The 27,600-nt window shown below is 27.9% G+C and overlaps 5 protein-coding genes across 19 annotated transcripts; 2 read left to right on the top strand and 3 right to left on the bottom strand.

The window, feature by feature from the left end:
* Window positions 1–152: 152 nt before the first annotated feature.
* LOC124952089 (T-cell activation inhibitor, mitochondrial) lies at window positions 153–3,083 on the bottom strand. Of its 3 annotated transcripts, none has more exons than XM_047501435.1 (8): window positions 2,537–3,083; window positions 2,341–2,455; window positions 1,760–2,160; window positions 1,359–1,671; window positions 1,189–1,289; window positions 985–1,146; window positions 776–907; window positions 153–634 (listed from the first exon to the last, which is right to left on the bottom strand). In XM_047501435.1, exons 1-8 carry the CDS (start codon window positions 2,557–2,559, stop codon window positions 400–402), a joined length of 1,482 nt encoding a protein of 493 aa, XP_047357391.1. In that variant the 5' UTR covers window positions 2,560–3,083; the 3' UTR covers window positions 153–399. The 3 variants fall into 3 exon arrangements, with proteins under 3 accessions (XP_047357391.1, XP_047357392.1, XP_047357393.1); XM_047501436.1 differs by having other exon boundaries at window positions 985–1,128; XM_047501437.1 differs by having other exon boundaries at window positions 1,760–1,962.
* An 803-nt stretch (window positions 3,084–3,886) lies between these two features.
* On the bottom strand, window positions 3,887–9,983 carry LOC124952090 (ribosomal protein S6 kinase beta-1-like). Its single transcript, XM_047501438.1, has 12 exons — window positions 9,712–9,983; window positions 9,576–9,616; window positions 9,329–9,503; window positions 8,569–8,652; window positions 8,372–8,505; window positions 8,217–8,279; window positions 7,995–8,123; window positions 7,791–7,881; window positions 7,571–7,687; window positions 7,209–7,448; window positions 6,922–7,073; window positions 3,887–6,800 (listed from the first exon to the last, which is right to left on the bottom strand). The coding sequence occupies exons 1-12, from the start codon at window positions 9,796–9,798 to the stop codon at window positions 6,743–6,745; spliced, it is 1,371 nt and encodes a 456-aa protein (XP_047357394.1). The 5' UTR covers window positions 9,799–9,983; the 3' UTR covers window positions 3,887–6,742.
* A 402-nt stretch (window positions 9,984–10,385) lies between these two features.
* Window positions 10,386–13,170, top strand: LOC124952506 (thioredoxin domain-containing protein 17-like). The gene is made up of 3 exons (XM_047502505.1): window positions 10,386–10,868; window positions 11,046–11,127; window positions 11,305–13,170. Exons 1-3 carry the CDS (start codon window positions 10,727–10,729, stop codon window positions 11,459–11,461), a joined length of 381 nt encoding a protein of 126 aa, XP_047358461.1. The 5' UTR covers window positions 10,386–10,726; the 3' UTR covers window positions 11,462–13,170.
* LOC124952496 (SEC14-like protein 2) lies at window positions 11,968–20,742 on the bottom strand. Of its 10 annotated transcripts, none has more exons than XM_047502470.1 (11): window positions 20,567–20,742; window positions 17,285–17,393; window positions 15,332–15,401; window positions 13,759–13,802; window positions 13,483–13,600; window positions 13,198–13,407; window positions 12,968–13,048; window positions 12,682–12,881; window positions 12,475–12,620; window positions 12,261–12,412; window positions 11,968–12,190 (listed from the first exon to the last, which is right to left on the bottom strand). In XM_047502470.1, exons 1-11 carry the CDS (start codon window positions 20,578–20,580, stop codon window positions 12,093–12,095), a joined length of 1,242 nt encoding a protein of 413 aa, XP_047358426.1. In that variant the 5' UTR covers window positions 20,581–20,742; the 3' UTR covers window positions 11,968–12,092. The 10 variants fall into 10 exon arrangements, with proteins under 10 accessions (XP_047358426.1, XP_047358434.1, XP_047358425.1 ...); XM_047502478.1 differs by having other exon boundaries at window positions 20,559–20,737; XM_047502469.1 differs by lacking the exon at window positions 20,567–20,742 and adding an exon at window positions 19,281–19,502.
* On the top strand, window positions 19,400–27,557 carry LOC124952499 (calcium release-activated calcium channel protein 1). Of its 4 annotated transcripts, XM_047502487.1 has the most exons (5): window positions 20,479–21,174; window positions 23,961–24,157; window positions 25,594–25,722; window positions 25,859–26,966; window positions 27,275–27,557. In XM_047502487.1, exons 1-4 carry the CDS (start codon window positions 21,165–21,167, stop codon window positions 26,384–26,386), a joined length of 864 nt encoding a protein of 287 aa, XP_047358443.1. In that variant the 5' UTR covers window positions 20,479–21,164; the 3' UTR covers window positions 26,387–26,966; window positions 27,275–27,557. The 4 variants fall into 4 exon arrangements, with proteins under 4 accessions (XP_047358445.1, XP_047358443.1, XP_047358444.1 ...); XM_047502489.1 differs by lacking the exons at window positions 20,479–21,174; window positions 27,275–27,557 and adding an exon at window positions 19,400–19,736 and having other exon boundaries at window positions 25,859–26,755; XM_047502488.1 differs by lacking the exon at window positions 27,275–27,557 and having other exon boundaries at window positions 20,498–21,162; window positions 25,859–26,755.
* The last annotated feature ends 43 nt before the right edge of the window (window positions 27,558–27,600 follow it).

Genomic DNA, 27,600 nt, shown 5'->3' with positions numbered 1-27,600 from the left:
TCTTACACATCTACTTATTCCAAGTTTATAAAATATATGTTTTATATTCAGTTTCACTAAAAAGTACTGGAATTGTTCTGAAGAAACAATACATGTCATTATCTTTTACGCATATATAATCATTACAGAAGAAATAAAAAAAAATCTTTTAATTATTAAACATAAAGCTTTATTTATCATCTTTATATTGTACTATTAATTTTACATAAAGTTTATAGAAAAAAATCCAATTGCAGTTACTAAAGAAAAGAGATACACGCTCATACAGGCATTCTTACTTAAATAATTGTAATATATATACAGATCTTTTTAATCAATTAAGCCTAATATAGATTAGATTGTAATCAACAGATACATTTGTATAAATTGACATTATTTTTTATCCTAATTTACATTAAACTAAAGCTTCCAATCCCATGGTATACATAATACACCATCGCTCATAACAGAGTAATAATGCGTTACCCAAAGCATTATACCGTCCAATAAGGGAGCTAATGGTTTTTTGTGCATGAGCAATCGTTCACAGCATTGTATCATCAAATCTGGTGTAATGCTATCATCTTTATTAAGACTAATCAAGCCTAACTCTTTGATAACCTTTTGATGAAGTTCTCGTTCTACATGTTTTATACTATAAAAAAATTATGTGTGTTAATAATCTAAAGAATTAATCCATTATATATTTAATAATTAATCCATTAATATATATATATATATATATATATATATTAATATTGTATTACAAATAAAAAAGAAAAATGTTTTTTCTTACTTGTTATAATGATGCAATCTCTTGGTAGCTTCGCTTAAATTTTCTGTAATAAAACTGACCAGCAAAAGACTTGGACAAGAGGATGGTACAATAAACTGTCCAGTTGGAGAAAGCATTAAAGGACCAGCTTCACTAAAAATATGAAGCAACTATTATGTTAACTATTTTTTTGTATTAAGAATTTGTATTCATAATATAGTATTACTAACGCTTCTATTACTATCTCATATGCAGACAAATCTGTTGGCCAAACATCTGGATAATGTCTCTTTCCTCGATAATCGGATAGTGTAGTCGTAAGTTGTCGTAGTTGACGTTCATACTGACCAGCCATTACTTTAGGCATGAATTTCCTGCACATATAGAGTACCCTGAGCCTTACCGTCACTCAATAAATGTGATGTATTACGCACCGTCTTCCCACTTTAATATCAAGAAGGACCGTGGATATCGCCTTTTCAAAAGCTGGCAATCTTTGCAATATAGTATCATACTTCTGTACATTTTTGATCAGCTATCAAAAAGAAATATTATTGTAATAACGAATTATTACATATATGATATAAAAAAAAACAATTCTTACATCAAGCCAATTATGCCTCACTTCGCCAGAGCTTAGCATCACACTTCCTTCTAAATTTATTCCAGTGTCATTGGCAAATATTAATGTCCTGTCTTTCAAAATTTCCATTGGTTCTGGATGATGTTCTGCTAATGCTTGAAAAGCTAATAAACAACCTCTATAATGAGCAATATTCCAACCACAATCCCATATAATATTTTTTAGACCTAAGTCCAAACACAATGCTTTAACCAATTTTTTCACCTCTTCTCTTACTGATTTACATGCTTCTAACTTTACATGTACTTCATTTATGTGTTTTTCAAGATATGCTCTAATAAAAATTAGATATATATATATTGTTAATTAATGCCCAATATAATTTATTACATATTAAATGATATTTATAAATTATTTCTTACTTCAGTGTATCTGGTTCAATATTTAATTTTCTTTTCATAATGATCGAAGCGTAAATAGGATCATTTTCTAATTCAGAAAAATCTAACTTTTCTCCTGAACTATATTTGCTTTGCCAATATTTTGAGTTATATGATGACTGAAACTGTGTATTCGATGATTTCTCTTCTATTTTATCCACAAATGTTGTAGGCAAATCACATGTCTGTAGGATAGAACGAATTGTTTTCCTTAAATCTTTTTCATTAAGTTGTATTTTAACTAATGTAAATTTCCCAGCCTTCAGATCTTTTTCATCTTTTGAACGTAAGTAAAATGGTAATATAGTAGGTCTTATAGGTCTTTGTTGCTGAAGAGTTTCTAAAATCGAGCTTAGCTGTTTCAAAGAATTTTCATTTACAGTCTAAAGTAAAAAAGAAAAATCTAATTAATATAAATGAAAGCCCACGAAAATATTATATAGAATTTATTACAATATAATGAACAATTAGAATAGCATATGAAATTTATAAAATTGTTTATATTCAATTGTCTGTAGATGTGAATGGTACAAAAAAAATAATATCTATTGTTCTCTATTTACCCTTTGTGTGGGATACTGCCCAAAAAGGTCAGGATGAACAGTAAAATAAAAAGGTCTAAGTGCAGTGGATACTTCACCCATACTTAAAGCTCTCACTGCATCTGTCCTACAAAAACTATTAACAAAATTTATGTATTAATTTGTCAATGATCTTCCACAACTTATATTTCAAAAATTAATTTTTTGATCATATTACCATCTTGCTAATTTGCAATACATATTTTTAATTTAATCACCGCCGTGACGTTATACAATTCATCTCTCAATAGAATTTACCAACTAAAGCACAATTATTATTGTCATTACTGGTTGCATACATAAAAAAGAACTTGCCAAGCGCATTGTACTTCAATTCCGCGCGTGCGCGCTAGAGCGTTGCGTACATAATATACAGAAATGGTGTACATGCATATACAGATTAAATATCACGTGCTATGCACGTTTTCGCTCACATTCAACGGATGTAAAAATAAAAAATATAAGAAACAAATGCCAAGGTTAAAGGAGGGGATCATAATATGTATATGATACATATAACTAGGATGTCGCGCCATCTTATTGTTTTTAGAATGGAACATCCAGCCACTGTAAGCGTCTATCTTTGATAGCAAATAAAACTTTTAATTTCATAAGATATTTTGCAATTCATGTAATGTCTATAGATGTTTGTAAAATAACCTATTATTGGACTTAACAATCGATATGATATATTTTATAGTAAGTTCAATATTAAATCTGATTACTATTTTTCGATCGCATCATATACGACTTTAGCGACAAATATGGACAAAATATGAACTACAAGAGCTTAACACTAAGCTCCTATTGCATCGGTGTATAAGCTTGTTTGGTTATGTTATTTTGACACCTAACATATACTTCTCTGATGATAAATTACTTTATATTTTTTATTTCGCATTAAATTTACATATACAGCTAAAGCTTATTTAAGCAGCAATTAATTCGATATTAATTACGATGAAATGCATATCATAGAAAAATTAATAAGCGTTACACCTAACTAAAATCGTATACTGAGATACATAGCTGTATCATAACCATCATTTACTCGTATGATAAACAGAAATTTATTTTTACCAATATTTTTTATTTTTTTTTTATTTTTTTTTTTTTTTTTATATATAAAAAAAATCGCATTATAAAGTGATGTTTTTTAAAGAATAGTTTATTCATAAAAATAAAGCTTTTCTAAAAATTCGAAAAAGAATTCGTGCTTAAACCTTCATCTTCAAAATAAAATCTTATTCTTCAAAGTCGTTCAAATATTACATTTGTATTCATTGTAAAACATTCCAAAACCAAGAGTAATGAACAGTTAATAGTGAACAAAAGTTTGAATTTCATTAAAATGCGTAATTCATATGATATTCGTAGATATTTGTAAATTAACCCATCATTGGATTCCTTGATCGATATGATATATATTTTATAGTAATTTCAACTTTAATTATTAAGGTTTTTATATCATGATATAAACAATCATATCAGTAGTAATAATAATAGATACGCTCTATGTATACTTATGTTAGATAATTAAAAATAAAAATTATTATTGCAAGATTATACAGCATTACTTAGATAGTACATATCGATTAAATAAATTTAAATACAAAATATTAATTTAATTTGTAATATTTTCCATGATCATTTAGGTATTTGTATTATTTTTCATGCATTTCAATAATCTAACATATTTAAACGATCTTAAGTCACAAATCATTATATTTATTTGTATACACGATTTAAAGAGGATTACAAACCATGATAGCAATAAATCAATTGAAGAAACTACAATTTTTCTTAATTGGAAGCATGAAACACATATTACCTTTTTGGTAGAGGTTAATTGTGTTAATTTCATTCTAACATCTTTTATAATTTTCAATTAATATAAATCGTGCCTCAATCGATAAATATGTGCTCCTAATTTATGATAGGAAGATTACTGAATAATACTTTTTGTCACTTTTTTAAAAACAGACTAGTTAAATAACTGAACGTGTGTACCATGATAAATATTTGATATATTAATTTGCAGGAATTCCTTAATAATAGTAACATGTAGCGCCATAATCCTTATTTAGGTCCTGTTGAAAATGGATCATAACAATGAGTATCGATGTCACAGTCTGTTTGAGAGCACATCATTAGAGCTTTAAGAATTCAACTACAAAGTTCTCTATTTGCTATATTTTGAAATACTTTTTCGCTACAATGTTCATTGCTCAGTTTACAAACAATTAATAATGAATAATAGATCTCTGCTTTCATAATTTATACTTTCTTTATGAAAAGTATTATATTTGTAATTGCAAAGAAAAAAAGAATCCTAATTTTATTTGATTTTTATAGTAATTTGTTTTAACAATGTTTAACGACACTTTGTAATATGCTCCAGGTATATCTCCTGTCTAAGTTTCTAAATTCGGCACATTGTTCTAGTTTTAGTAGCATCTTGAAAACTCTGTAGGCACATTCTTAATTTAACATTGAAAATGTACGTCCTTTGATACATACAATAATAGCTTATAAATTATCATATTTTTCGAATAGATATTTTTACATTACAATACAACTGCGAATAGTATAATCTTATGTGTATATTATACGCACTTACTTGCGTACATAGTCGAAATGCAACATTAAATATATATATATATGTATATTTATATATATACACACACACACATATATATATATGTATATTTATATATATACACACATATATATGTATATATATATATATATCGAATTAATTGTGAAGCACAAATTATATAGAGAAAGGTTCTTTGTTATTGGATTAATATTACATCTCGACCATGGAATTATTATAAGTAGTTAAACGTAATATTTGCCAGATATCATGGCCTGTGAACACTTGGGTAGTTTGGAAATTTGCTGAGCATCAAATTGTTACTCCTGCTTATATTTTGTATTATATAATTTATCTATGAATATATGTCTATAGTCAATATTGCATTAATTAACACAAAAATAAGAAAAGTAAAAGTTTAAGGTAACTTGTACCATTGATGTTCCTTTGTAATTAAAAAACACTATAATAAGTGTAAAACATAGGAACAAATATAAAATTCTTAATTTTTTTTAGATATTTCAATTGTGCAGTAATATGGTTGCTATGGCAGCATGCTTATATAGTAAATTGCTATTTTTGGAACAATTAATTGCATTTTGAAAAAATTGCTAAAGATAATTCACTATATTTCATAAGTTTCTATTAGTAAATATTATTATGTCGTGTGAGCAAAATATTCATATATATTGCAATTTTTTGTAGGAACTTTAAACTGTAAAAATGCAATTCCATTGCTTCATTGCATAAATGCTTCTAATTTCAACTATTGTTTAGGCAAAATATACTCATCGTTGCTCCCATAGAAACATTATTGCTGCTAAAATTAATTTTATAAATAATCAATGTGCTGCTAAAATTAATTTTATAAATAAACTATTAGCGTGAAAAAAAAGATTAAAGCAACAGAGCGGTTGATGGCAGCATTAAGATTTTCGTTGTCTTACATTTGTCTTTCGTAAATAATATCTACAAAATTAGCATTATATTTTCGGTCATATTAAATACTCAATCGTATCTATGTGCACATATACATACACGTCAATGAACTGGACATGTATACATATATTGGGTTGGCAACTAAGTGATTGCGGATTTTGTCGTTTCCTTCTTATTTGAAATCCGGCAATCACTTAATTGCCATCCCAATACTATTAACGTGAATCGCAAAAGAGAAAATGTATAAATGTAAATACAAAATGTAAATTCCCATTATATTTACTAACAAAATATTAATTCAAGATCAACCTGTTAATCGAGGAGATTTTCGATCAATGAACGTAAATGTATGAAATTTATTTCGATTACAAGTAAAATAACGCGGATGAAGAGAGAAAATATTTTTTTAAATTAATGAATCGTAAAATAAAAAATTAAATGTATGTTTTTTTAATAGTAGTGAGTAAACCAAAAAAATTATTTATTCTTGTATCACGAGAAAAGTGAAATAACCTCATTCTCCACGATTAACAGGTTATTAATTTTCCTGTATTATAGACCAGATGTAAGTATTATTTTCAGTGATACCAGCAACCGCTTACACACACATCGCTTCTTTCAGAACGTAATATTAGTTAATAAATTCGTAATAGATACATTTGATTAAAAAAAAATTAGCTAAACATAACTGCTGGATATCCTTTGAAGCAGTTAAGATCAGACCCATCCTATGCTATTCTCTTTCTGTACGCTTATAAAATCCCTCCCTGAGACACGAGGATTAGGTCGCGGATATTCAGCAGTTAGGCCAAAATGCTAAGCATAATTTTACTATTTAAGAAATGAGAGTTAGCCTATTTCTATCATTTCTGTGTCTTCCACATTATTATGTCCTACACCATTGTGCCTATAAATTAAGTGATAAACATTATATTTAATTACTCTGATTGTAGTTAAAATTGATTCTCATATTTCTTAAATTATTACAATTTTATATTATGTATATAAAGTAGTAAAAAAGTATTTACCTATGATTTTGCAAATGCGAATTATGCAAATGGAAATGTGTATTTCTTGGTGAGAAACCACGGGTATTGCCTTTGCGAGGACTTCTAGCATTTATAACTCTTGGTTGTGAATACATATCTTCCAATATACTTGGTGCTACATACGTAAAACCCTACAAGAGAACAAATAAAAAAGAAATTAATAAAAGGAAAATTATAAAATAATTGAAAGTTTTTAATTACCTGAAGTGTGATTTAGTAAATATTATAAGATTTACAGAAATGATTTTTTTGAACAAAAAACTTACTTGAAAGACTCTATTGGCTGATTCGCTCAAAGTATATTCTGCAGGCGAATCTATAGGAGCAGAAGTTGTAAATCTCTTGTCAAATTGAGATACATCATCTTCGCTTGCTAATATTGGCCTAAATGGAGGTTCCAATTTTCGAGATATAACATCGTTCCAATTGATGTGCTTAAAAAACTGATGATTTTTTATTTGTTCCGCATCCGATGGTGCAGAGCCTAACCTTTGTGCGACTTGTCTCTGTATCAAAAGTTATTATATAGAAATTATTTGTATATTATTAAATTATTGAAAATTAATTTAATAAAACGATACTAAAAAAAAAAAAAAAGAATAAATAAAGTAATGAAGTGTCTATCAACCTTCAGCAGCTTTCTAATTAAATCTCTAGCATCAGGTGTTAAATACTGAGGGAGATTTAATTTGCCACGTAGAATTTTTTCTATAGTCTTTTTCCTATTAGCAGATGTAAATGGAGGCTGAAAATAAAAGTAACACAATTTACAAAAACTCAGTAAACATAGAAATATAATATCTATCCATAGAATATCTATATAATATCGAACTTATAGAAATACATACAGATCCTGTAAGCATGTCATACATCAAAGTACCAAGACTCCACCAATCTACTGCTTTTCCATGTCCACTTCTCATTAAAATTTCTGGAGCCCTAGAAAAGGAGAACTCAATGTTAAAAAATAACATTTCTTTCCCAATTAGATAATATTAATTTCCAAATAGATAATATTATAATAAAAAAAAAAAAAAACTACACGTTCTTACATGTATTCTATAGTACCACAAAATGTATGTGTAACTGTTCCATCCTGTATATGTTCTTTACATAAACCAAAATCAGTTAATTTAATATGGCCTTCTGCATCTAACAAAATGTTTTCTGGTTTCAAATCTCTGTAAAACAAATTACAATATAATTAATAATATGTTTATTAAAAAAGTATTAACATAGAATGTGTAATCATTAATGTTATAAATATATAATACCTATAAATAATTCCTTGTAAATGAAGATGTTGCAAAGCCAATATTATCTCTGATAAATAAAAACTGTAATAAAAGTATATAAATTTTAAATTCAAAACTGTTTTCAATTAACAATGTAGAAACAAGCAATAACATATACTTGTATAATCTCCTACCATGCAGTATCTTCTAAAAATATTCCTTCGTCATTTAAATGTCGAAAAAGTTCACCACCGCACATATATTCTAAGATCAAATATAATTTACCCCCCGTTTGGAAAGCATACATAAGATCTACAATGAATGGATGCTGCAAGAAAAATTATGTTAAATACGAATTATGTAAAAATATATTAACAAATGTAAATCTTACCTTTACTGCTTCTAAAATATTTCGCTCAGCTTTTGTATGAGCAGTATCTTTCTGATTTCTTATAATAGATGCCTTATGTAATACCTAATGTATAAATAAAATAACAAAATCTTATAGTATTGAAAATTTATCACAAAATAGAACAATATAGAGAAGTATGCCATTTTCATAAAAAATATGTAGTTCTTTTTATTATAAAAAAAAAAAAAAAAAAAAGAAAAAAAGAAAAAAAGAAAAAAATATATATAGAAAGAAAGAAAGAAAGAAAGAAAAAGAGAGAGAGAGAGAGAGAGAGAGAGAGAGAGAGAGAAAGAGAGAGAGAGAGAGAGAGAGAGAGAGAGAGAGAGAGAGAGAGAGAGAGAGAAAGTAGTGGGTGAGGCCAACATACCTCACCCAAGAACTCTCCCTATAAAGTAATGCAGATGTACTTCTAAGGGAGAATACCCGAATGATTATAAGAGTTTTAGTGAGTAAGAAACTCATATTATCCTATTACTCATTAATTAGCCAGGATGTTTTTTTAAAGATTTTCTTCACATTATAAAAAACAAAAAAGCATATATATATATATATATATATATATATATATATATATAAACACAAATAAATTCGTTATATATAAATATATAAAAGATAACTTATTTTTTTTATGCAACAATTATTAAAGCAATAAAAATGTATAATTTGTTATTAACTCTCTTATTATAATAGCACATATATTAACTATATATGTTACAAACAAAGCAATGTTTCAACTTACCTTCATAGCAAATATTGTACCACTGTCATTTCCTGTTATTTTACGTACTTGAAAGACTTTTCCATATCCACCTTTTCCAATAACTTTGCAAAGTTCAAAATCTTGTGGTCCAGCTCTTTCTCTTCCACGATTAACATTTTGTTCAGATATAGCAACTGTCTCTACGCCATCCGATCTGTTAAAATACCATTGTTATTATGTTAGTATATTAAATCGACTTACAAACTAAAAGTAAAAATCTACTCACTCAATTATCTCATTCACATTCGGATTAGCATCATAGTCTTCCTATAAAAATGTGACAATTTGATTGAAATAATAAGAAGTATGGAATGATAAAAAGAAAATATTGAGATTCGTGAATGGACAAGCAGGAAAGTTACCTCGCCAATCTCGATAACATCATCGTCGGACTCGTCCCTATTTACTGTATCCACGTCGTGCAATTCGATATCGAATACCGCAGCCATTCTGGACGCGATTGCTTTATATCAAAAGACGTCCGCAGGCTGAAGAAAATGTGAATCGTTTCGATGCAGCGTGCAGTATCTGAGAAATATTGTTGCACCTTAAATTGCAGAAACCTTGAATTACTACTACCACCTTCCTTGCACAAACTGTTCTGTCGCAGAGCATACCAAACACCCTCACTTCATCAATTCGTTGATTGGTTGAACGTCTTTGTCATCGGTTATCATCGAGTGGGAGAAAACATATTTTTGACCAATCAACGCACACATTTAGAGTCTTGTTCGATCCCACTACGAATCGTCTGACGTGATTGTTTTTCGCGCTGTTGCCGCTTTTACCATCCATACATGACCTTTAACGCGGTACGTTCAAATAACATGATTATTATCATGAAAATGATCTTTGTTCCACGAAATAATGAAAGAATTAAGAAAATTCTAATTATATATGTTCTAATTCGAATCGTATTCAAGTTACTATACATTAAGATACGATGATTTAGACAAAGGATAAATGAGCTTGAAATTCTATCGTTATGGTTATTTCTACGCAATGTTTTTCTTTTATATTATTATCCGACCCGAAAGAAAAATAAATGTTTATTATATTTAATTATTTATTTTCTATTTTAATTTTTAGTGAAAGGAATCGAAACAGATTTTAATAAGTAGATATAATATGTATTATTATTCAAATTTCATAAAATTATTTCTTCGAGTGTTTCAGTTCTTATCACGTGCTGATATTTTTTGATCAGACATCATAAAGTGAAGTGAAACAATAGATTTGTTATCGCTATTTAAATTGATAAAACATTTTATTTATAATAAGATTACACAGACTTCGTCTTTGCTTCGTATCGGTAAAATATCGTTATTTAAATTGGAAAAAGTATTTTGTTAATAGAATTAAAAGAAATCACGCAAAATGACTATTCGTCATCACGTTATAGGATACGAAAATTTTTTACAATTTTTTGAAAATTTTCAGACCAAAGAATCGGTCTTTGTATTATATACGGGTACAAAGCTTGAAAATGGTCAAAGTTGGTGTCCTGATTGTGTTGAAGGTAAAAAAAATTTCATCTTTTTCATTTGTTTTAAACTACATAACCTATTTTGTAATAAGACAGTAGTTACCGATATACAATAAATTTATTTTTGTATTATGGATCCAATTAAAATCATTTCTATTGTTTCATTTCTACTAGAAGTATTTTAATAAATATTATATTAATTTAACATAGCGGAGCCATTTATAGAAGCTGGATTACAAGTACTCTCTGAGACATCCCATTTTGTTGTGGTTGAAGTAGGAGATAGAGCATTGTAAATATATGAGATTTTTTCATTAAATTTCTTCATATGTAGAATTTTTATATAATAAATATTTGGTATTTAAAATTTGTAACCGTTACTACATATTATTTCGCTTATATTTTCTATACTTTATAATATATAATGTTGTATGATGTAGAAATATCTGATCTTTGATTCTATTTCTAGCTGGAAAAATCCTAATTGTATATTCCGTAAAGATAGTAAAACTCAATTGAAAGTATTACCAACATTGGCTCAATGGGGAACTCAAAAACGTTTACAAGGTAGTGAATGCCAAAAAGAAGAACTTCTTAATATGTTATTCAAAGAGGAAGATGATTAAAATTGGCAATTTTATATGGTGCTATTATTTTATAATTCAAAAAAGCATTGAATATTAGAATTACTTTTCTTATGTGAGAATGATTTTTCCATTACTTTCTTGTTTATTACTTCTATTTTATAAAAAAGAATCATTAAAATAATTGTATATAATTTAATTCTTTACTTTATAATTTTTTTTCTAGTTAAAATAATTTTCAATTTTATTGGAAAAATTCTTTAAAAGGATTTTTTCAAGAAAATTGTTTCCCAGTGATTTATTTTACTAAATGAAATGTCATGTCAGAGATATTTCAAAATTTCTAAGGAAAGATAATATTGTCACGTCAACAATGACTTCATAAAAATTATTAATGTGCAAAGCATATTTTGAAATTTGTCACACAATCATAGAGTGAAAATCCTTAACTTATAATTGATATAATAAATTCGAAGTGAAAATTTTTTCAGTAGACAAGACTATTATGACAGACAACTTTCAATAGAGAGACTATAAAAACAACTTTCTAAATTTAACCTTAAAAATATTTTTTATTAATACAATTGTAAGATCCCGTTACCATTTATGTATAATTCTATTGTTTCATTGCATGCTATATATTATATAATATTCACATATTATTCTATGGCATTTATTCTTTTAATTCTTCCGATGGTGGTAAAATGCGTACAGAATAATGAATCTTTTTATTCCTCATGACACTATAAGTATTATCAAAGATGACAGAATCTAAAACAAAAGAAAATGAATAAGAGTATATAACATGATAGCATGTAAAATTTTAATAACGATGACTCACATGTAGCTGGTTTATCACAGGTTACAACGCCTATTTCATTTAATTTGTGCGAAGCTATTTTTGTAATAGGTACAATTTCGGTTTTCATACCTGACGTATCCTCTTTCAAAATACCGAATTTAATATCATAATCTTCTGTGCGAAAATCCCAACTGTATCCCAAGGAAGTATGTTATTACATTTTATGTTACACATATTTATTTAAAAGGTATACCTTAAAAGAGATCCCTCTTCGGATGTAGTTAAACTAAGTTCTAACTTATCTCCTTTACGGATAATGACAGTAGTATAATCCGTAGATTTATCACTTTCCATTTTATCCATGTACATTTCTTTTGGTATTTTACCACCTTGACAAATCTAAAAAAATGTAGAGAGAATATTACAATAGTAGAGAGAATATTAACGATGTTATGATTACCTTTGTTACGAGTTTTGGATTCCCATCGGGATCTTTTAAAGTGCCGCCGAAATGAGCAGGCATTTGATCGGTTGGAACTAGTTCCAATATCGCAGGTTTCCATTTTGTTGGATCTGCTTTGAAAATTTGTATTTTTGATAATGTATATTCGTTCAAAAATCTTTTCGCGACGGAAAAAGCAAAAGAGAACATTTTTGGGGCTGCAAAAATAATAATAATTGATTGATAATATTTCATATGAATAAAAGTAAATAATTTTAAATGTCAATAACTTTGGCTGACGTACCATTAATAATGTAACACATTTTTAAAATTTCTGGATAATTCGCTTCGTACATTTGAATAGCACTAATGACAACTTCACCGGCTGAAAAATGACAATGTTTTTTTTTTATTAATCATCGATATGTATATTTAAAAGATTTATGACATTGATATAATTTAAAAGAAATGTTACAATAAAAGGTAGGCTTTTATCTTTCATAGAGAGTTCACGGTTTTACCTGAATGCTTTACCTGGCCTCCACAAGTATTGTTTCAGATTGAATCCTTCCATGTCGTAGATGACAGTTATTTTTCCAGCGAGTGGACCATGCTTTTTTACTTGTTCGTTACATATTCTTAAATAATTTTCCAAATATTTTATGAAACTCTTTATGACGTCTCTTTTCGTAATAACGTGAAGAGTTCCGTATATATCAAATCCAGCGAAAGGTACAACAACAACTAGAAGAATACATTTAAGATATATAGTGAAGATAATAATGTTTCATTTATAAAAAGATTTATGTAGCATTATACCTGGTGCATTTTCTTTATCGAATCCACTTAAACCATGTGGCAAATAATTTTTGATAAGTTCCGGTTCATCCCATTCTTCTATTTTGTCAACTTCCCATTGCTTTCGCCATTGCAATGACTTAACAGAAATAAGGACATTTTTTGTTGTTTTTTCTTTCTATTGTTGTTTTTTTTACGTACTTTTTTTTTTTTTTTATAAAAAGGGCATGGAGAAAGAGATCTCTTTAATTAATCATCCAAATCTCATTTATATCGACATTTTTATTTCGTACTCACGTTCCTCAGCATTTTCTCGGCCGCCGTAACGTTCCAGCTTCTCGCTGGAAATTTATAAAGATTTTATAAAGATTTTATAAAGAAAAAAAGCGACGAATAGTTCTATAAAAATTCTTCATTAAGAGATTTTAATTAATTAATTTATTTATTTATCTATTTAATTTTATTTAAAACGAGCGAACATTAATATGTCGAACACTAGGACGGTCACCAGAAACTGATATTCAATTCCGCAGGCTATTCAGAGCATTACAAAGATTATATTTCGTGTAATATAGAAGACTGAAAATATATTTCTTCATAAAATTACATTCTAATGTTAAAAGTATGATAATGAGTTTTCCTTTTATATCTATTTAAATTTTTAAGTTTACAATAAAAATCATTAGATAAATGCATCGATTTATGCAAAACTAGTTCGATAGTCAATATATTAACATATTGCAGATCAGACATTTTATTGTTAATCTATTTTTTTCAGCTATTTTTTTTCTGTGTCAAATATTTTTAAATTATTTATAGCTTTTTAGAAGTTAAAAATTATCGTCATACTGAATATTTATCTTTAACGAATATTTTAAAATTATATGAGTTATCAATATAAATTTTTATGTACTAAAACCTTTTTTTAAAGTGTGATATTCAGTAAACCATTCAAATAAATGAAATTACAAACATAACGTGTTTTACTTCTTTCCCCATTTGTAATGGAATGGATTTCTATTACTAATATTCGTAGAATCTGGTAAGTTTTTTTTTGAATCTATTAACTCTTTTATTTCTTTATAATTTCTTATCACTTCGAAAAAAAAAATCTTCATATCTTATTTTACATTAAGAATTCAGTATTTGATATAATCTACATGAACTTACTCAGATAAAATTATTAACCGTTACTAAGACGTAACTTGTTGATTAATAAATATAAAATGCAAGATATCTGATTAACGACTCATAAAATCGCAATATAATCAAATTATATCGAAATGGAAGATATATTGATATCCTCCTATAACGAGTTAATATCATTCATAACGAATTCCAAAGTTTTTTGATCCGAAGAAAGACGCTTTGTTTTTAATTCGAATGAAAAAGATATTTACTATGCGGAACGGACGAATATGAATTATGTTGACAACGTTGGAATCGAGTTTCTAACTAATAATAAAGTCTTCCAACAGAATTAGTTAAATTTGAAATTTTTATTTAAACGTGAACGCGATCTCACGATTAGAAAGGAAGAAATAACAATGATGAAAGCAAAAGTCTAGTACTTCGCAAAATTACGAGCCACAAACACGGCGATAGTTCGCTAAATGACCGATTATTACGCAGCACATTCCGTTGTTATAATGAGCTAGCTTGAGTTAAATATCTTCTTTTAGTGCTCTCTTTTCGATATCACCCAACGTCATTAAAACGAGCCGATCGAAACTCGGTTTTTAATGAGCAAATATATGTATTCCGTCTTCTATATCTTGTTTATTATAGGTATTCTTCGAAACAATCGTGGATTCAATTTCCTTATCGACGATTTCACAATTAATCGATCAATAAAATATTTCTCTCTTACCTCGTAACCAACGAAGAAGAAAACGATCATCGTGATGAGGTTGCAGGACATCAGCAACGATTCGTCTAAACTAAAACACATTATTTAATTAAATAAATTAAATATATATTATAATAAATGAATCGATCTAATCGATTTGTTCATATCATCGATAAAAAAATAGTATTTAATTTTTAGCAATTTATGTTTTTTAAATAATTATGTTTTAAACGATTTAAGTAATTTAATTAAAAAACCATATTCTTTTCTTTTTTTTTTAATCTGCATTATTTGGTTTTGGAAGTAAATTCTTCAATTAGAAGAGAATGCACAGTATCCTTGTCGTGATGATATAATAAAAATCTTATTTTTAATTTACATATTTCCTTTGTCCCTTCTATTTACTACGTGAAGTTACTACGTAATTAAATATATAAAAAATTCAATGATCATATAACAACCTGGTTAAAAAAAAAAAATAAATAAATAAATAAATAAAATAAAATAAAATAAAAAAAGAAACAGTGGCTAATTAAAAAAAAAATCTTTTTACAATAATATATTAAGAAAAATATTTTATATAAAAATATATAAAATAACACAGCAAAACTTTGCTAAATGACTTATTCACTACTGTACAAAGTACATTTTTTCCCGATTTGATTTAGTTTTTTCTGTTATGAATTATACAGCAATAATTATATTGATAGATTTCTTTTTAGTTGGATTTTTTAATGATAATGACATTTTACATAACAATTCTTGTTTTTATAAGGCTATGTATATGTAATTAATACCGCATAAATAATTCACGGCGCAAATTATTGTAATAAAAAAGTCTTACGGAAAAATATTAACAGTAAACGATTATATAAAAAAATATTTCATTATGATCGATTTAGAAAAATGATTCGTGACCAAGTGAAAGCTTTTTGTCTTCCTGTAAATTTACCTCCGTTTTACGTTGAATGAAATTGGCCACTTTTATATACTTATAGAAAGAGATCTTTTTAAATCTAACACGGCGAACGTACGAAACGAAGATTTATTCGCCATAACGAAACGCTTTCTACACGGCACCTATTTTTCTTCGTAATTGCGTTCAACTACCATTTTCATTTTGTTTGCAATTAACACTTTTAAAACTTAAAAATAAATATATTAAATTATGGATTAAAAGTGTACTAACTGTTAATGTATGCCAAATTCGAAAAAAACGACCTATCAAAATATCATCTTTGCATAAGACGTTTCAAAAAAATATCTAAAATTTTTTTGTCGCTATTATATTATTCACGAATCTTATTCTCTCTCTCTCTCTCTCTCTCTCTCTCTCTCTCTCTCTCTCTCTTTCTCTCTCTCTCGCTCTCTCTTTCTTTCTCTCTCTCTCTCTCTTTTTTTGTGCTAACGAGAAAGTATACACAAAGAATAGCATTTTCTTACGATTGTGAAACTGTAATAAGACATTCTTTTGCAAAAGAAATATGATATAGATCTTAAGAAATTGATTTGAATATACAAAAATCTTTAGATAATATACGTAATATACATAGAATACAGAAATGCATACGAATCAATAAGCTTCACTGAATCATAATTAAATGATTCTTATGTTTATTTAATGCGAATATATTTCTTTTATACTTCGTAATGAATTTTTTAAGATCTCCCTGACCTTGTTCAATTTATGTGTATGTATATATATATATATATATATATATACATATACATAAACGGCACGATAATCTGTTTTACGCGCGTAAAAATAAGCTTTAAAAGAATTCGAATATATCTTTTTGCGAGTACACGTACATCACCGATTCTACGTGAGCTTCAGCTTGAAGCGTATGCTAACGGTTTCACGAAAGAGAGAGAAAGAGAGAGGTAGAGAAAGAGTAAAAAAAAGATAGAGAAGAACTTTCTTCGATTTTTCTTATCAATTTTAGCATTAGTATGAAATAAATATAAGCTTACTTTCATCAAAGCGAAACGTTGATCGTCCAGTAAGTTCAATGATGTCGACATTGTTATTTTTGTGCGTTGACCTTCCCGAAATGGTGACCAATATTGAAATCTATAAAAACTAAATCGTCGAAAAAATTTTCAAAAAATGATCATATCTCAATTTTTCAAAAAAAGAAAAAAAAAGAGAAAAAAAAAAAAGAAAAAAAAAAGTAAATGTTTTAATGAAATTAATCGATTACGGTCAGGAAATAACAATACTTACGATAGAAAATAAAATTAAACAAAAGAAAAAGAAACAAATGAGAAAAAAATAGATTAGATTTACGTATTATGAGATTACGTATGCATAAGATTACGTATCACTTTTGCAACCAACAACACTCTATGAAGTAGTGGATAAAGAAAGTAAAAAAACTGCACTCGAATGTAATTCTTATTCGATGCAAGTCAATAGAAAACTGAAAAGCAAGTGTTGCGCGTGACAACTTAATATCCACTAAGTAAGAAATATTCTATATAACGTTGGCTCCCTCCAGATCATTCGATGCCAAGCATGGTGGGGTACCTTTTCGCTATCGAAAGTTATCGTTCAATTCTATCGTTTCTAAGGTTTATAAATTGCGTATGTTGTATCATGATACAATATTTTTTTTAATTTTAGAAAAAAAATTTAAAAATGATAAATGTACATATACAAAAGTTTTTTAAGTTCAACTGAATTCAAATATAATATCAAAAATTTAATAATTCAAAATATCATCTACTATATGGTGAACGTCGTATGACATTTATCGTACACAATTTTTATAAAATCAAATAATAAAACATTAAAATTAAAAATAGCAGATACAAAATGGTGAACTTTTTGTAGCAAATATAGCATAACAATTCATAAATTATTTATACGAATATTATCCAACTGAAATTTCCAGAACATTATTATCTAACGGAACATTATGATCCTTTGATAATTAACAACGAATAGCAAGTAATTTCAACTTTGCATAACAAATTTAGATAGTCAAAAGTAAATAAAAATATCAGATAAAAAATATTTTGAAATCTGTTTTCTTCATATTCAATGTGTATTGTTCACAACAGAATAAAACGCTTCGTAACTCTAATTAATTGATCAGATTTGAATTAGAATATTTATTGATATAGCTACAACAGTAAGATCTAACGATTTTCTATAACTAAAAAAAAATGAACGGTTACGATATGTTGATATTGTATTTGTTTATTACTTCAATTATTTTATTGCAATCGAACTAACATTTTAATATAATAAATTATAAGAATAATAGTATGCCATATATTATATCACATCGATAATTACATTAATTAATTTAGTATTAAAGATATTGGAATTATAATTTTTAAGTTATTATCATCTTCGCTTTTCCAAGTTAGTACTGCCATCTATGCAAGAAACGATGAAATCTCTCATTGAGTTAATTTCTATTATTGAGATTGACAAATGGAAAAAAGAAATAAAATATAAAATTGCAATAATTATGCATAATAAAAATTATACATTTATGGAATTTTTATCGGATATATTTACATATATTTCTTCTATTTCCAAATAATTACATAGCCTGTCTCGAAAAACCTGATTTCCTCTCCTTTCTACTTTAACCTCTTTCTCATTGAAATATCAATATTTTACATTCTCAAACCTGATTTTTGTCTGTATCTTTTTTCTTTCTTCTTTTTTATCCTTCACACGTTATTTTTCTTTTGAATTGATAAAAAGAATAAAAGTGCAAAAAAAATTAAACGATCATTGACTATTATAATTTAGTTATTATTGACTTTTCGAGAACGAAGATTATGTTAAAATCTTATGAAAATGTACTTTGAAAAAACAGAGAAAAAAAATCAAAGACATTGAACATTGGAAAACGTCGGTTTTTTAAAAATTTATTTACTTATTCACGAATATGACGTATACCTGTTCTGTATTTACAAACTGGTACAATCACCTATGACCTATACCTACAGTTCGGTATGATTCGGTATAATTCGGTAATGTTCGGTAATCATTGCAATCACAGCGACGCCAATATGCTTTCTCTACTTGCTCATTTTCACACCGCAAACAACTAACTGCAACTTGGCTTGGAGAAATGCTTGCTCGAAAAATGGTGGGGGAAATTCTTTCTATTACTGCCTCTTATTCGCCGAACCTGCATTCTTTTCAGAATCGATATTGTTCAACGAACTCTTCTTATATACCAGCGAAACTTTTGTGGTATGGCAGTTACGCTCATAATTTTACCTTTCATTGGTCTCTTTGTGATATACCAAATAAAAGAGTGAACATAATATAAACGAGTAAACGTTAAACATTATATATGAGTTTGTTTTGAAGAATGCACCAAAATTACGATTTCGTTAACATACACAAGCAACGGACTTCTGCTACATTTCCAAGAGAAAGAAGATTGTGTGAAGTGTAAGTAATTTTCTAAACAATTATTTCTATTATAATTGTTAAACAAGTATTAGAATGATAAGAAATGTTGAAAATTCCAATAAATTCATATAAATTTGATAAGTTTTTAAAAATATGTTAGTTCATTAGCGTGTGCCTTAATTTGCTTTTCTTATCTTGTTGAATAGTTTGTACAGTTGTCAATTAACTTATAGATGGACATTGGATATGAGAAAGATATTTTAGAAAAACAAAATTATTTCATTAAAAATAACAGTAAAAATTCCTACAAGCAAATAATAAGTTTATATAATGGTAACTTTAATTAAATCAATGAGTATTGATTTAAGTAGGATGACTCATGATATATATTTATACATCTAATATCTTATATGAGAAATCTATTATGAATCTGTATGGATATTTTTGATTATATCAAAGTATTAATTAGATAGATATTTCAAATAATAAACATATTATAATGAACATATAAGATTATTCTTTGAAACATTTGTAATGTTATTGGTCAAAGAAGCAGCAAAGTTAGGTAGGCTCTAATTAATCTTGTGATGATATAAGAAATATATACTAAAAATATATCTTTCAATTCTTAATATATAGCATGTAATCTCTTCTAACGTTTTATTTTTGATGCGAAGAAATATTGCTAATATAAAAATTATTTAGATGTATTTTGCATAGTAATAAAATACTCTTTAAATTCGTAATGGTGAATGATTCATTATCATGTTATGCTAATGTGTATAAATTGTTTACTATTCGTGTAATATATAAAAATGTGTGCATGTAACATAACACACACACATACACACATATACTTACATACTTACGTTCGTATACACATATTCAGATATCTATAAAGATATGACGTTCTAACGTTTCATTACATATAACCGGATACGTATAATCATTGGTAAGCTCCAGACATCTTCGCATTTCATAATTGGTCATTGTCTAGCGCGAGAAAGAACACCAAACGACAAAATCACATTGTCCATCGCGAAACGTTTGACTCTTATATAGATTTGCCGGGTACCACGAGTTCGTTTTACCAGTCGGCCATCTTCGTTGAGATTCGGCAACGTTCGGTACACGATGCGCTCGAGCGGCTCTTTAGCCTTCAGTATATCAACATCTGTTGTAGTAGTAAGTGGGTTGGAGTAGGTTTTTTCGATTCTTTTATAATATTATATATTTCCTTCAAAAACGATGTGAAATCTATTAAAACTGATCGTGTCCTTTATATGAAGTCTATTTTAATAAAAATTTTATTTATATTTATACACGACGTAGCCATTCGTCCGAGTTCTGTTTTTTTTTTTGTATATATATGTATACGTGGAAACGCGTGAAAGAGAGAAGCGAATTCGCGGATGCCATGAAGACACACGATTCATCGTTGGAGCCTGTGACCATTGGGTTCAAGGTATGTTTCGATGTATGTGTCATAATGTTTTTTAAAGATAACCTATTAACCTTTTTTGACGTTGTTATTACTAAATATAGTTCTGCGTTTGTGACTCGTTTTACATTTACGAATAATAATTAAACGATGTTTACGATTGTAATAAGATAATAATAATACAATTTTTTTTTTCAATATTTATTCAAACGTTTCGTTAGTTTGTTTGCGATAATAAAATCGTTCGTATCAATATATACTGCCCCATGTTTATTTTTCATTTACAATCTATAGGTAGGTACGCACAGTTATCGCTTTATAACGGTCTGCCATTTTTGTTATTGAAAATAATATAGAAATCTTTTTTAACGCGATCAATTTGTTTTTTCAAATTTGAAAAATAGAAACTCGATGATTCCAAAGAGACATATATCATCATGATCGTCGACATCGATAGTAGAACTCTTGGACCGTTTTAATCGTGATTTAATTTGGTACGCGAGCCGGCGTAAAGGAAAAGTTAGGTACATTTAACGTGCTCATACAAATATACACACATACTTACTCTTCCTCTCTCTCTCTCTCTCTCTCTCTCTTTCTGTCTCTCTTATTTTCACTTTGTATTTTTAGTGTTATTGGCAACGTTTGTATTATTAAATATGTGTTAGCGAGCGTGCATCGTGAGAAACTTTTCACATAAATGTGACAAAAGGAAATCGAAATGAATTTTCTTCTCACGTGTCTCTCTCTCTCTCTCTCTCTCTCTCTTTCTCTTTTTATCTATCTATTTTGCTCTCTTTCTTTTTCTCTCTCTCTCTCTGTTTATCTCTCTTTCTCTCTCTCTGACACGAATCTTTCGTCCTTCTACGTTCGTCCTTGTTACATCGTACGTGATCATACACAAATGCGTTTATATTTATGTCGATGTTATGTGTGTCTCATCAGAGATAAATAAACTGAAGAACAGAACGGAAAAAATTGATATTGTCCGAGTGTAGATAAATTCATTTTACGAAATCTTTCATTAGGAAATATATATGTGTAGACGAATGATGTTTATATGGAAAGTTAGATGCCTTGAAAAACATGTGCATCGACTCGATAATAATCGAATATTAAAGACTTAAAATGTCTCGTAGTATATACCAACGACCATTAATAGCATGCATAATTTTCTTTAATATTGACAAATCGATCCAATATAATACTATTTTTGTATTTTCTATTCAACAATTTTTCAATGATATAATCGTACATATACGATGAAACCGGTTTGATCTAATCGAACCGATGAGATAATAATTCATGTAATTTCCTTAATTTTATTTTAATATAATATAATACGTAATATGTATTAAGTTAAATAATAAATCATAAATAATAAATAATAAAATAAATAAAAGTTTGTATACCAATTTATTGGAAACAATGTACGTATATGGAAAAGAGATGTTTTAATAAACACTCGCGAAGAGATAAAAGAATATACGTGTTATTATTTTTTTATTTTTCTTAACTTTTTTTTTCTTATTTTTTTTCTCTTTTTCCTCTTTTTTTTTTTTTTTTTTTTTTTTTTTTTAACACGGACTGTTTACGTAACTCATGAGAAATAATAAATATCTTCGGATTTCATTAAAAGGAAAAATTTTTTTTAAATAACAGAAAGAAAAATGACACCAACTTATATATCAAGAAATATGTATTGAAATTATTTACATTAGAAAATCGATTAATCAAATATCAAGTTATTTGAGAAAGTTATTTTTGTAGAAGAAACGAGCCATATATATTTATGTTATTACAAGATTAATTAAACATATTTTTATACATTCAGACGACAAAAAAGATGCGATATAAAATTATAAAATTCCGAATGAACATTTATTATCAACAATTGCAATGATTAAGCTGTATCATTCGATGTTTCAAGAACAAATCGATCGACGTATGTTAGATATATGACAAAACCTACGGGATAATATTATGTACAGTAGATCACAAAAATATTCAGATATCTTTTGAAATCGAATCTTTTTTTATTTTCTTTCTTTTTTTCCATTTTTTTTTTTACATCGGCCCGAAAAGAAGGTATGAATTTTTGAATAGATATGGAAAAATTAATGTTATTACGTGAAATACATATGATAAATGAAAATAAAAAAAAAAGGCGACAAAAGAATAAATAAAAATAAAAAATAAGAAATTGCATTTTTTATTCCAACACATAAAATAATCATTATATCATAAAACTCGACATTTCATCACGATTTAAAAGATCGTTTTATATTCTTTAAAGATTTAATCCTTGACGATATTAACGACATTAGACAAGTAAATCTTTTTAGAAAAATATTCGAAGTATTTCAATTTTTGTTTAATTCTTTACATATAATATTCCATAAGATTCGATTTATTTTGACAAAACTATTCGTATATTTAAAACGTTCTTTATTGAGTATACCAATAAAAATGTTTTTAATTCAGAAGATCTCTGAATATTTTTGTGATTTACTGTATGTGTAGGGTATGTAACGAGGCGTGAACGTTATGCGTCTCCATTAAAGTATCAGCTGCGCGAGTCAATTGGCTACAAACATGTGCTTTCAAGCAGAAACTTTTTAATGCTGATAAAGCATATAATTTTTATACGTAAAAACGATCATTACTCCTTTTTTTTATTATTTTGTTTTATTCTTTTCTTCTCTCTTTCTCTCTTTATATATATATATATGTCTTTTTTTTGTTATACTTCCGTTATTAATTAATAATTAAAAATAACATTTGGAATCTTCACGTACATCGCATCTCGTATTTTTTTACAGCGTGGATCGAGGACGCAGAAGAATTATCGAGCCTAATGTCCGTATGGTCGACGAGCACTGGACGCAATTCAGTGTTTGGTGGCGAGAACGGAGCCGGACTCCCCTCCTCCCACTTACCTATCCACGTAAACGTGGGTCATTTACATACACGAAACGCTAATGAGCATTGCTATCACAAGAGATTCTACGATTTTCAGGTTGGTCGACGTTCTTTTTAAAAATCATTATATTTCTCTTTCGATACGTACGTTTTCGATACGAACTCGTTTTAGACTTTTACTAGTTTTTTAACAATATAGATCATTCCTTCCATATTTTATCAACCATATCGCATCATGAGAGTTCGTTTTAAATTCATATGGAATATTGCTTTATATTTATGAAATCGTATAACCATCGGTTATAGGATCAGAAAGGTTTTATTATTATTATTATTATTATTATTATTATTATAATTTTTTATATTTCAATATTTTCTTTTTTTCGTAATTATAAAAGACATTAAAGATAGACATACGGAGTTTATTTTCTTGTTTCGCAGATAAAAATAAAATGTATCTTGAGGTTTGATTTAATTCGGTTATTTGGGTTAGCGAATATTCGTATGGAAGCTCTAAAAAATTTGACTACCTTTTGGAGGCCTTCGTATGATCTTGATAATCGCTTATGACGTGCACGCTTTCATAATTAGTACAACGTAACGAAGTGCATACGTGCTAATGTGTCTTATTTCAATCCAAATCCAATTTAATGTAATACGTATCCTTTTCTTCTTCCTTTCGTAATCTGGATCGATCGATCACAGAAATAAAAAGAATCACATGATATATGTGTTGATCGTGTTGTGTGCGCAATATTTTAAGCTCAACATTTTTTCGATTTTCAATATCTTTTTTTTTTTTTCTATTTTAACAAAAAAGAACATTGAAAAAGTATTGAAAAATATCATTTTTTGGGAACGAGTTAGTACAATTGATATATAACACAATCATTGATGTAAATAAAAAAGAGTTTGGATATATCAAAAGTGCCGGATTGATGAAAAAAAAAAGTTAGAGGAAATGATTTTAATAACAACTAAGAAACAATTAAAAAAAAAAAAAAAAAAAAAAAAAACACGATGAAGATCATTCCTGGATTAACGTTCACACACATAAAAAAAAACGTTGTGTCGTGTATAATAAGCGTAAAGTTAGATGTAGTCTCGTTTCTCACTTCCTTTCTCACACTTAGTCTTCATTCTTGCCAGATTTCCCAGCGTTTTGATAATCCCTTTTCCTTTTCCTAGTCAATTATTTCATTAATATCTTTCGTTCTTATTGTTTCTTTCGTTCAGCATTCCCGTTGGTTTTTCTATCCTACGCGGGACTTTTGGCAAGTTCCTCGCACCGGCGTTGATAACGACTTTCGGTATGTTTTCATGCTTCTTTATGAGCCTCTTGCACTTGTCATATCCGCAAACGATAGGTCGATTATCTTGGTATAAGTGGAAGTTATTCGAGTGTGAATGAAAAATACAAAATAGGAATTCTGTACAGCGAGACAAAAAAAAACAATTAATTACATTCTACCATGAACGAATGAATTTTTCGTTTTTTTTTTTTTTTTTTTTCCATGTCTTTCGATTGATTAGTCGAAGATGTCGCAGTCGGGTGATGGCCTTCACACACCAGGTTATCTCTCATGGAGAAAATTGCAGCTGAGCAGAGCAAAATTGAAGGCGTCCAGCAAAACCTCGGCATTGCTCTCGGGTTTCGCTATGGTATGACTAGAATATTTTCTTTAACATTTATTATAATATATGTATATCATTCTTATAGTTTTTTTTTTTTTATGCGTATATTAAATCATAGTTAAACGTAGACAATAAAGAATATGAAGATTATAATTGTCAATAGGTTGCTATGGTGGAGGTACAACTAAACTCTGATACAAAAGTTCCTTCGGAGATGTTAATTGCTTTTGCAGTTTGTACGACGTTACTAGTGGCTGTTCACATGTTGGCGTTGATGATATCAACGTGTATTCTACCGAATATCGAAGCGGTCTGTAACTTACACAGCATAAGTCTTGTACACGAATCGCCACACGAACGTCTCCATTGGTACATCGAGGTAGCATGGGCGTTCTCCACTTTACTTGGTTTACTTCTATTTCTATTAGAGATAGCGATTCTCTGTTGGGTAAAGTTCTACGATTTTTCTCAGGTTGCCGCATGGTCGGCCTGTATAGTGTTAATACCAGTATTGATAATCTTCCTCGCTTTTGCGATACACTTTTATCGTAGTTTGGTAGCTCATAAATACGAAGTTACTGTATCCGGTATAAGGGAACTCGAATTGCTCAAAGAGCAGATCGAATCAACAGATACCGAAGGTAGAAACGGTATAAACTTATTACAATCCGGTGTAACACACGTTGTGTGATATCGAGTACTTCGACTTTGAAGAAAATACCATTGAGAAGCGTCTGTGACGCGGAAAGGATTTCATCGATTTTTTACAATCATTTTCTCTCCCTTTATCCAATTACATTTTTTTACTGAGCGTTAACGTAGATCAGAATCGTACATATATGTATATACTAATTATTGTTTTTAAGAATAACGAAAGTAACCAACTCTTTCAACTTCTTTTATTATTTTCGAGTTTTTGGGACTATGTATGTGAAATATCCATAATCTTCCTGGAATGTGAGTTTGGTGGGAGAACTTTAGGGAAATAACAAATAATTACGTACGTATGTAAATGTGTTTCACTAGATACTTGAAATCCTATAAAAATTTTTTATATGAATTTTTGTGATTTTTTGAAAAACGCTTATAGAATAATTTACTTTATTAAATAATCAAAATGATTTAATTAACATGACATTTATGCGAAGGGTACGAACAAAATTTCCTATTATTATTACTATTATATGGTGTTTATAAATGATAAAGATATGAAAAGATATTGTAACTTCTTTACCTTTTAGATTTCTCTCGTCTCTTTTCGCATATATAACGTAAGTATTGATTTTATTAAAAGTTGAAAATAAAGAAAGGATTATATAATGAAATCTTTTCATCTTTATAAAAATTATTTCATTTATTTTTATATAATAATTTACAATTTTCTTAAAATTATTTTCTTTCTATACATAAATTAATGCCCTTCAATTTTCTAACGAATTTAATTAAACTCTGTAAATACTTGACCATATACATTAATTAAATTTATTTAATTTATCAATGCTAAGGAAGAAGATCTATAACGATCATAGTAAATAGTACAAGCTCTCTCGCTGTTTTATCGACGATAAATTAATTTTAGTTTTAGAGAAGTGGCGCTGCTGAGCCATCGACAAGCGCAACATTTTTATAATCGTAAGTTGGCAATGAGGTTTGGATTTGACGTGTGTGTGTATTATAATTATTTGCAAAACGCTGATTGGTCAAGAATATATCAAACAAGAAAGGAATTTTAATAACAATTATTTTTAAACGATTTAAACTTTATAAATTAATTTATAACAAAATGTCTCATTATTGTATTCATTTGACGTTCCTTGATAAACATTCATATAAGAATAATAAATTACATCACATTTAGCGTACTTCTTATTGGTTCATTCATTGCTTGTCCAAAAACTTTTATAA

Source organism: Vespa velutina, chromosome 10 (assembly GCF_912470025.1).
Source record: "Vespa velutina chromosome 10, iVesVel2.1, whole genome shotgun sequence".
In the NCBI taxonomy this organism is placed as follows: Eukaryota; Metazoa; Arthropoda; class Insecta; order Hymenoptera; family Vespidae; genus Vespa; species Vespa velutina.
This window is presented reverse-complemented; position numbering and strand designations above follow the sequence as displayed.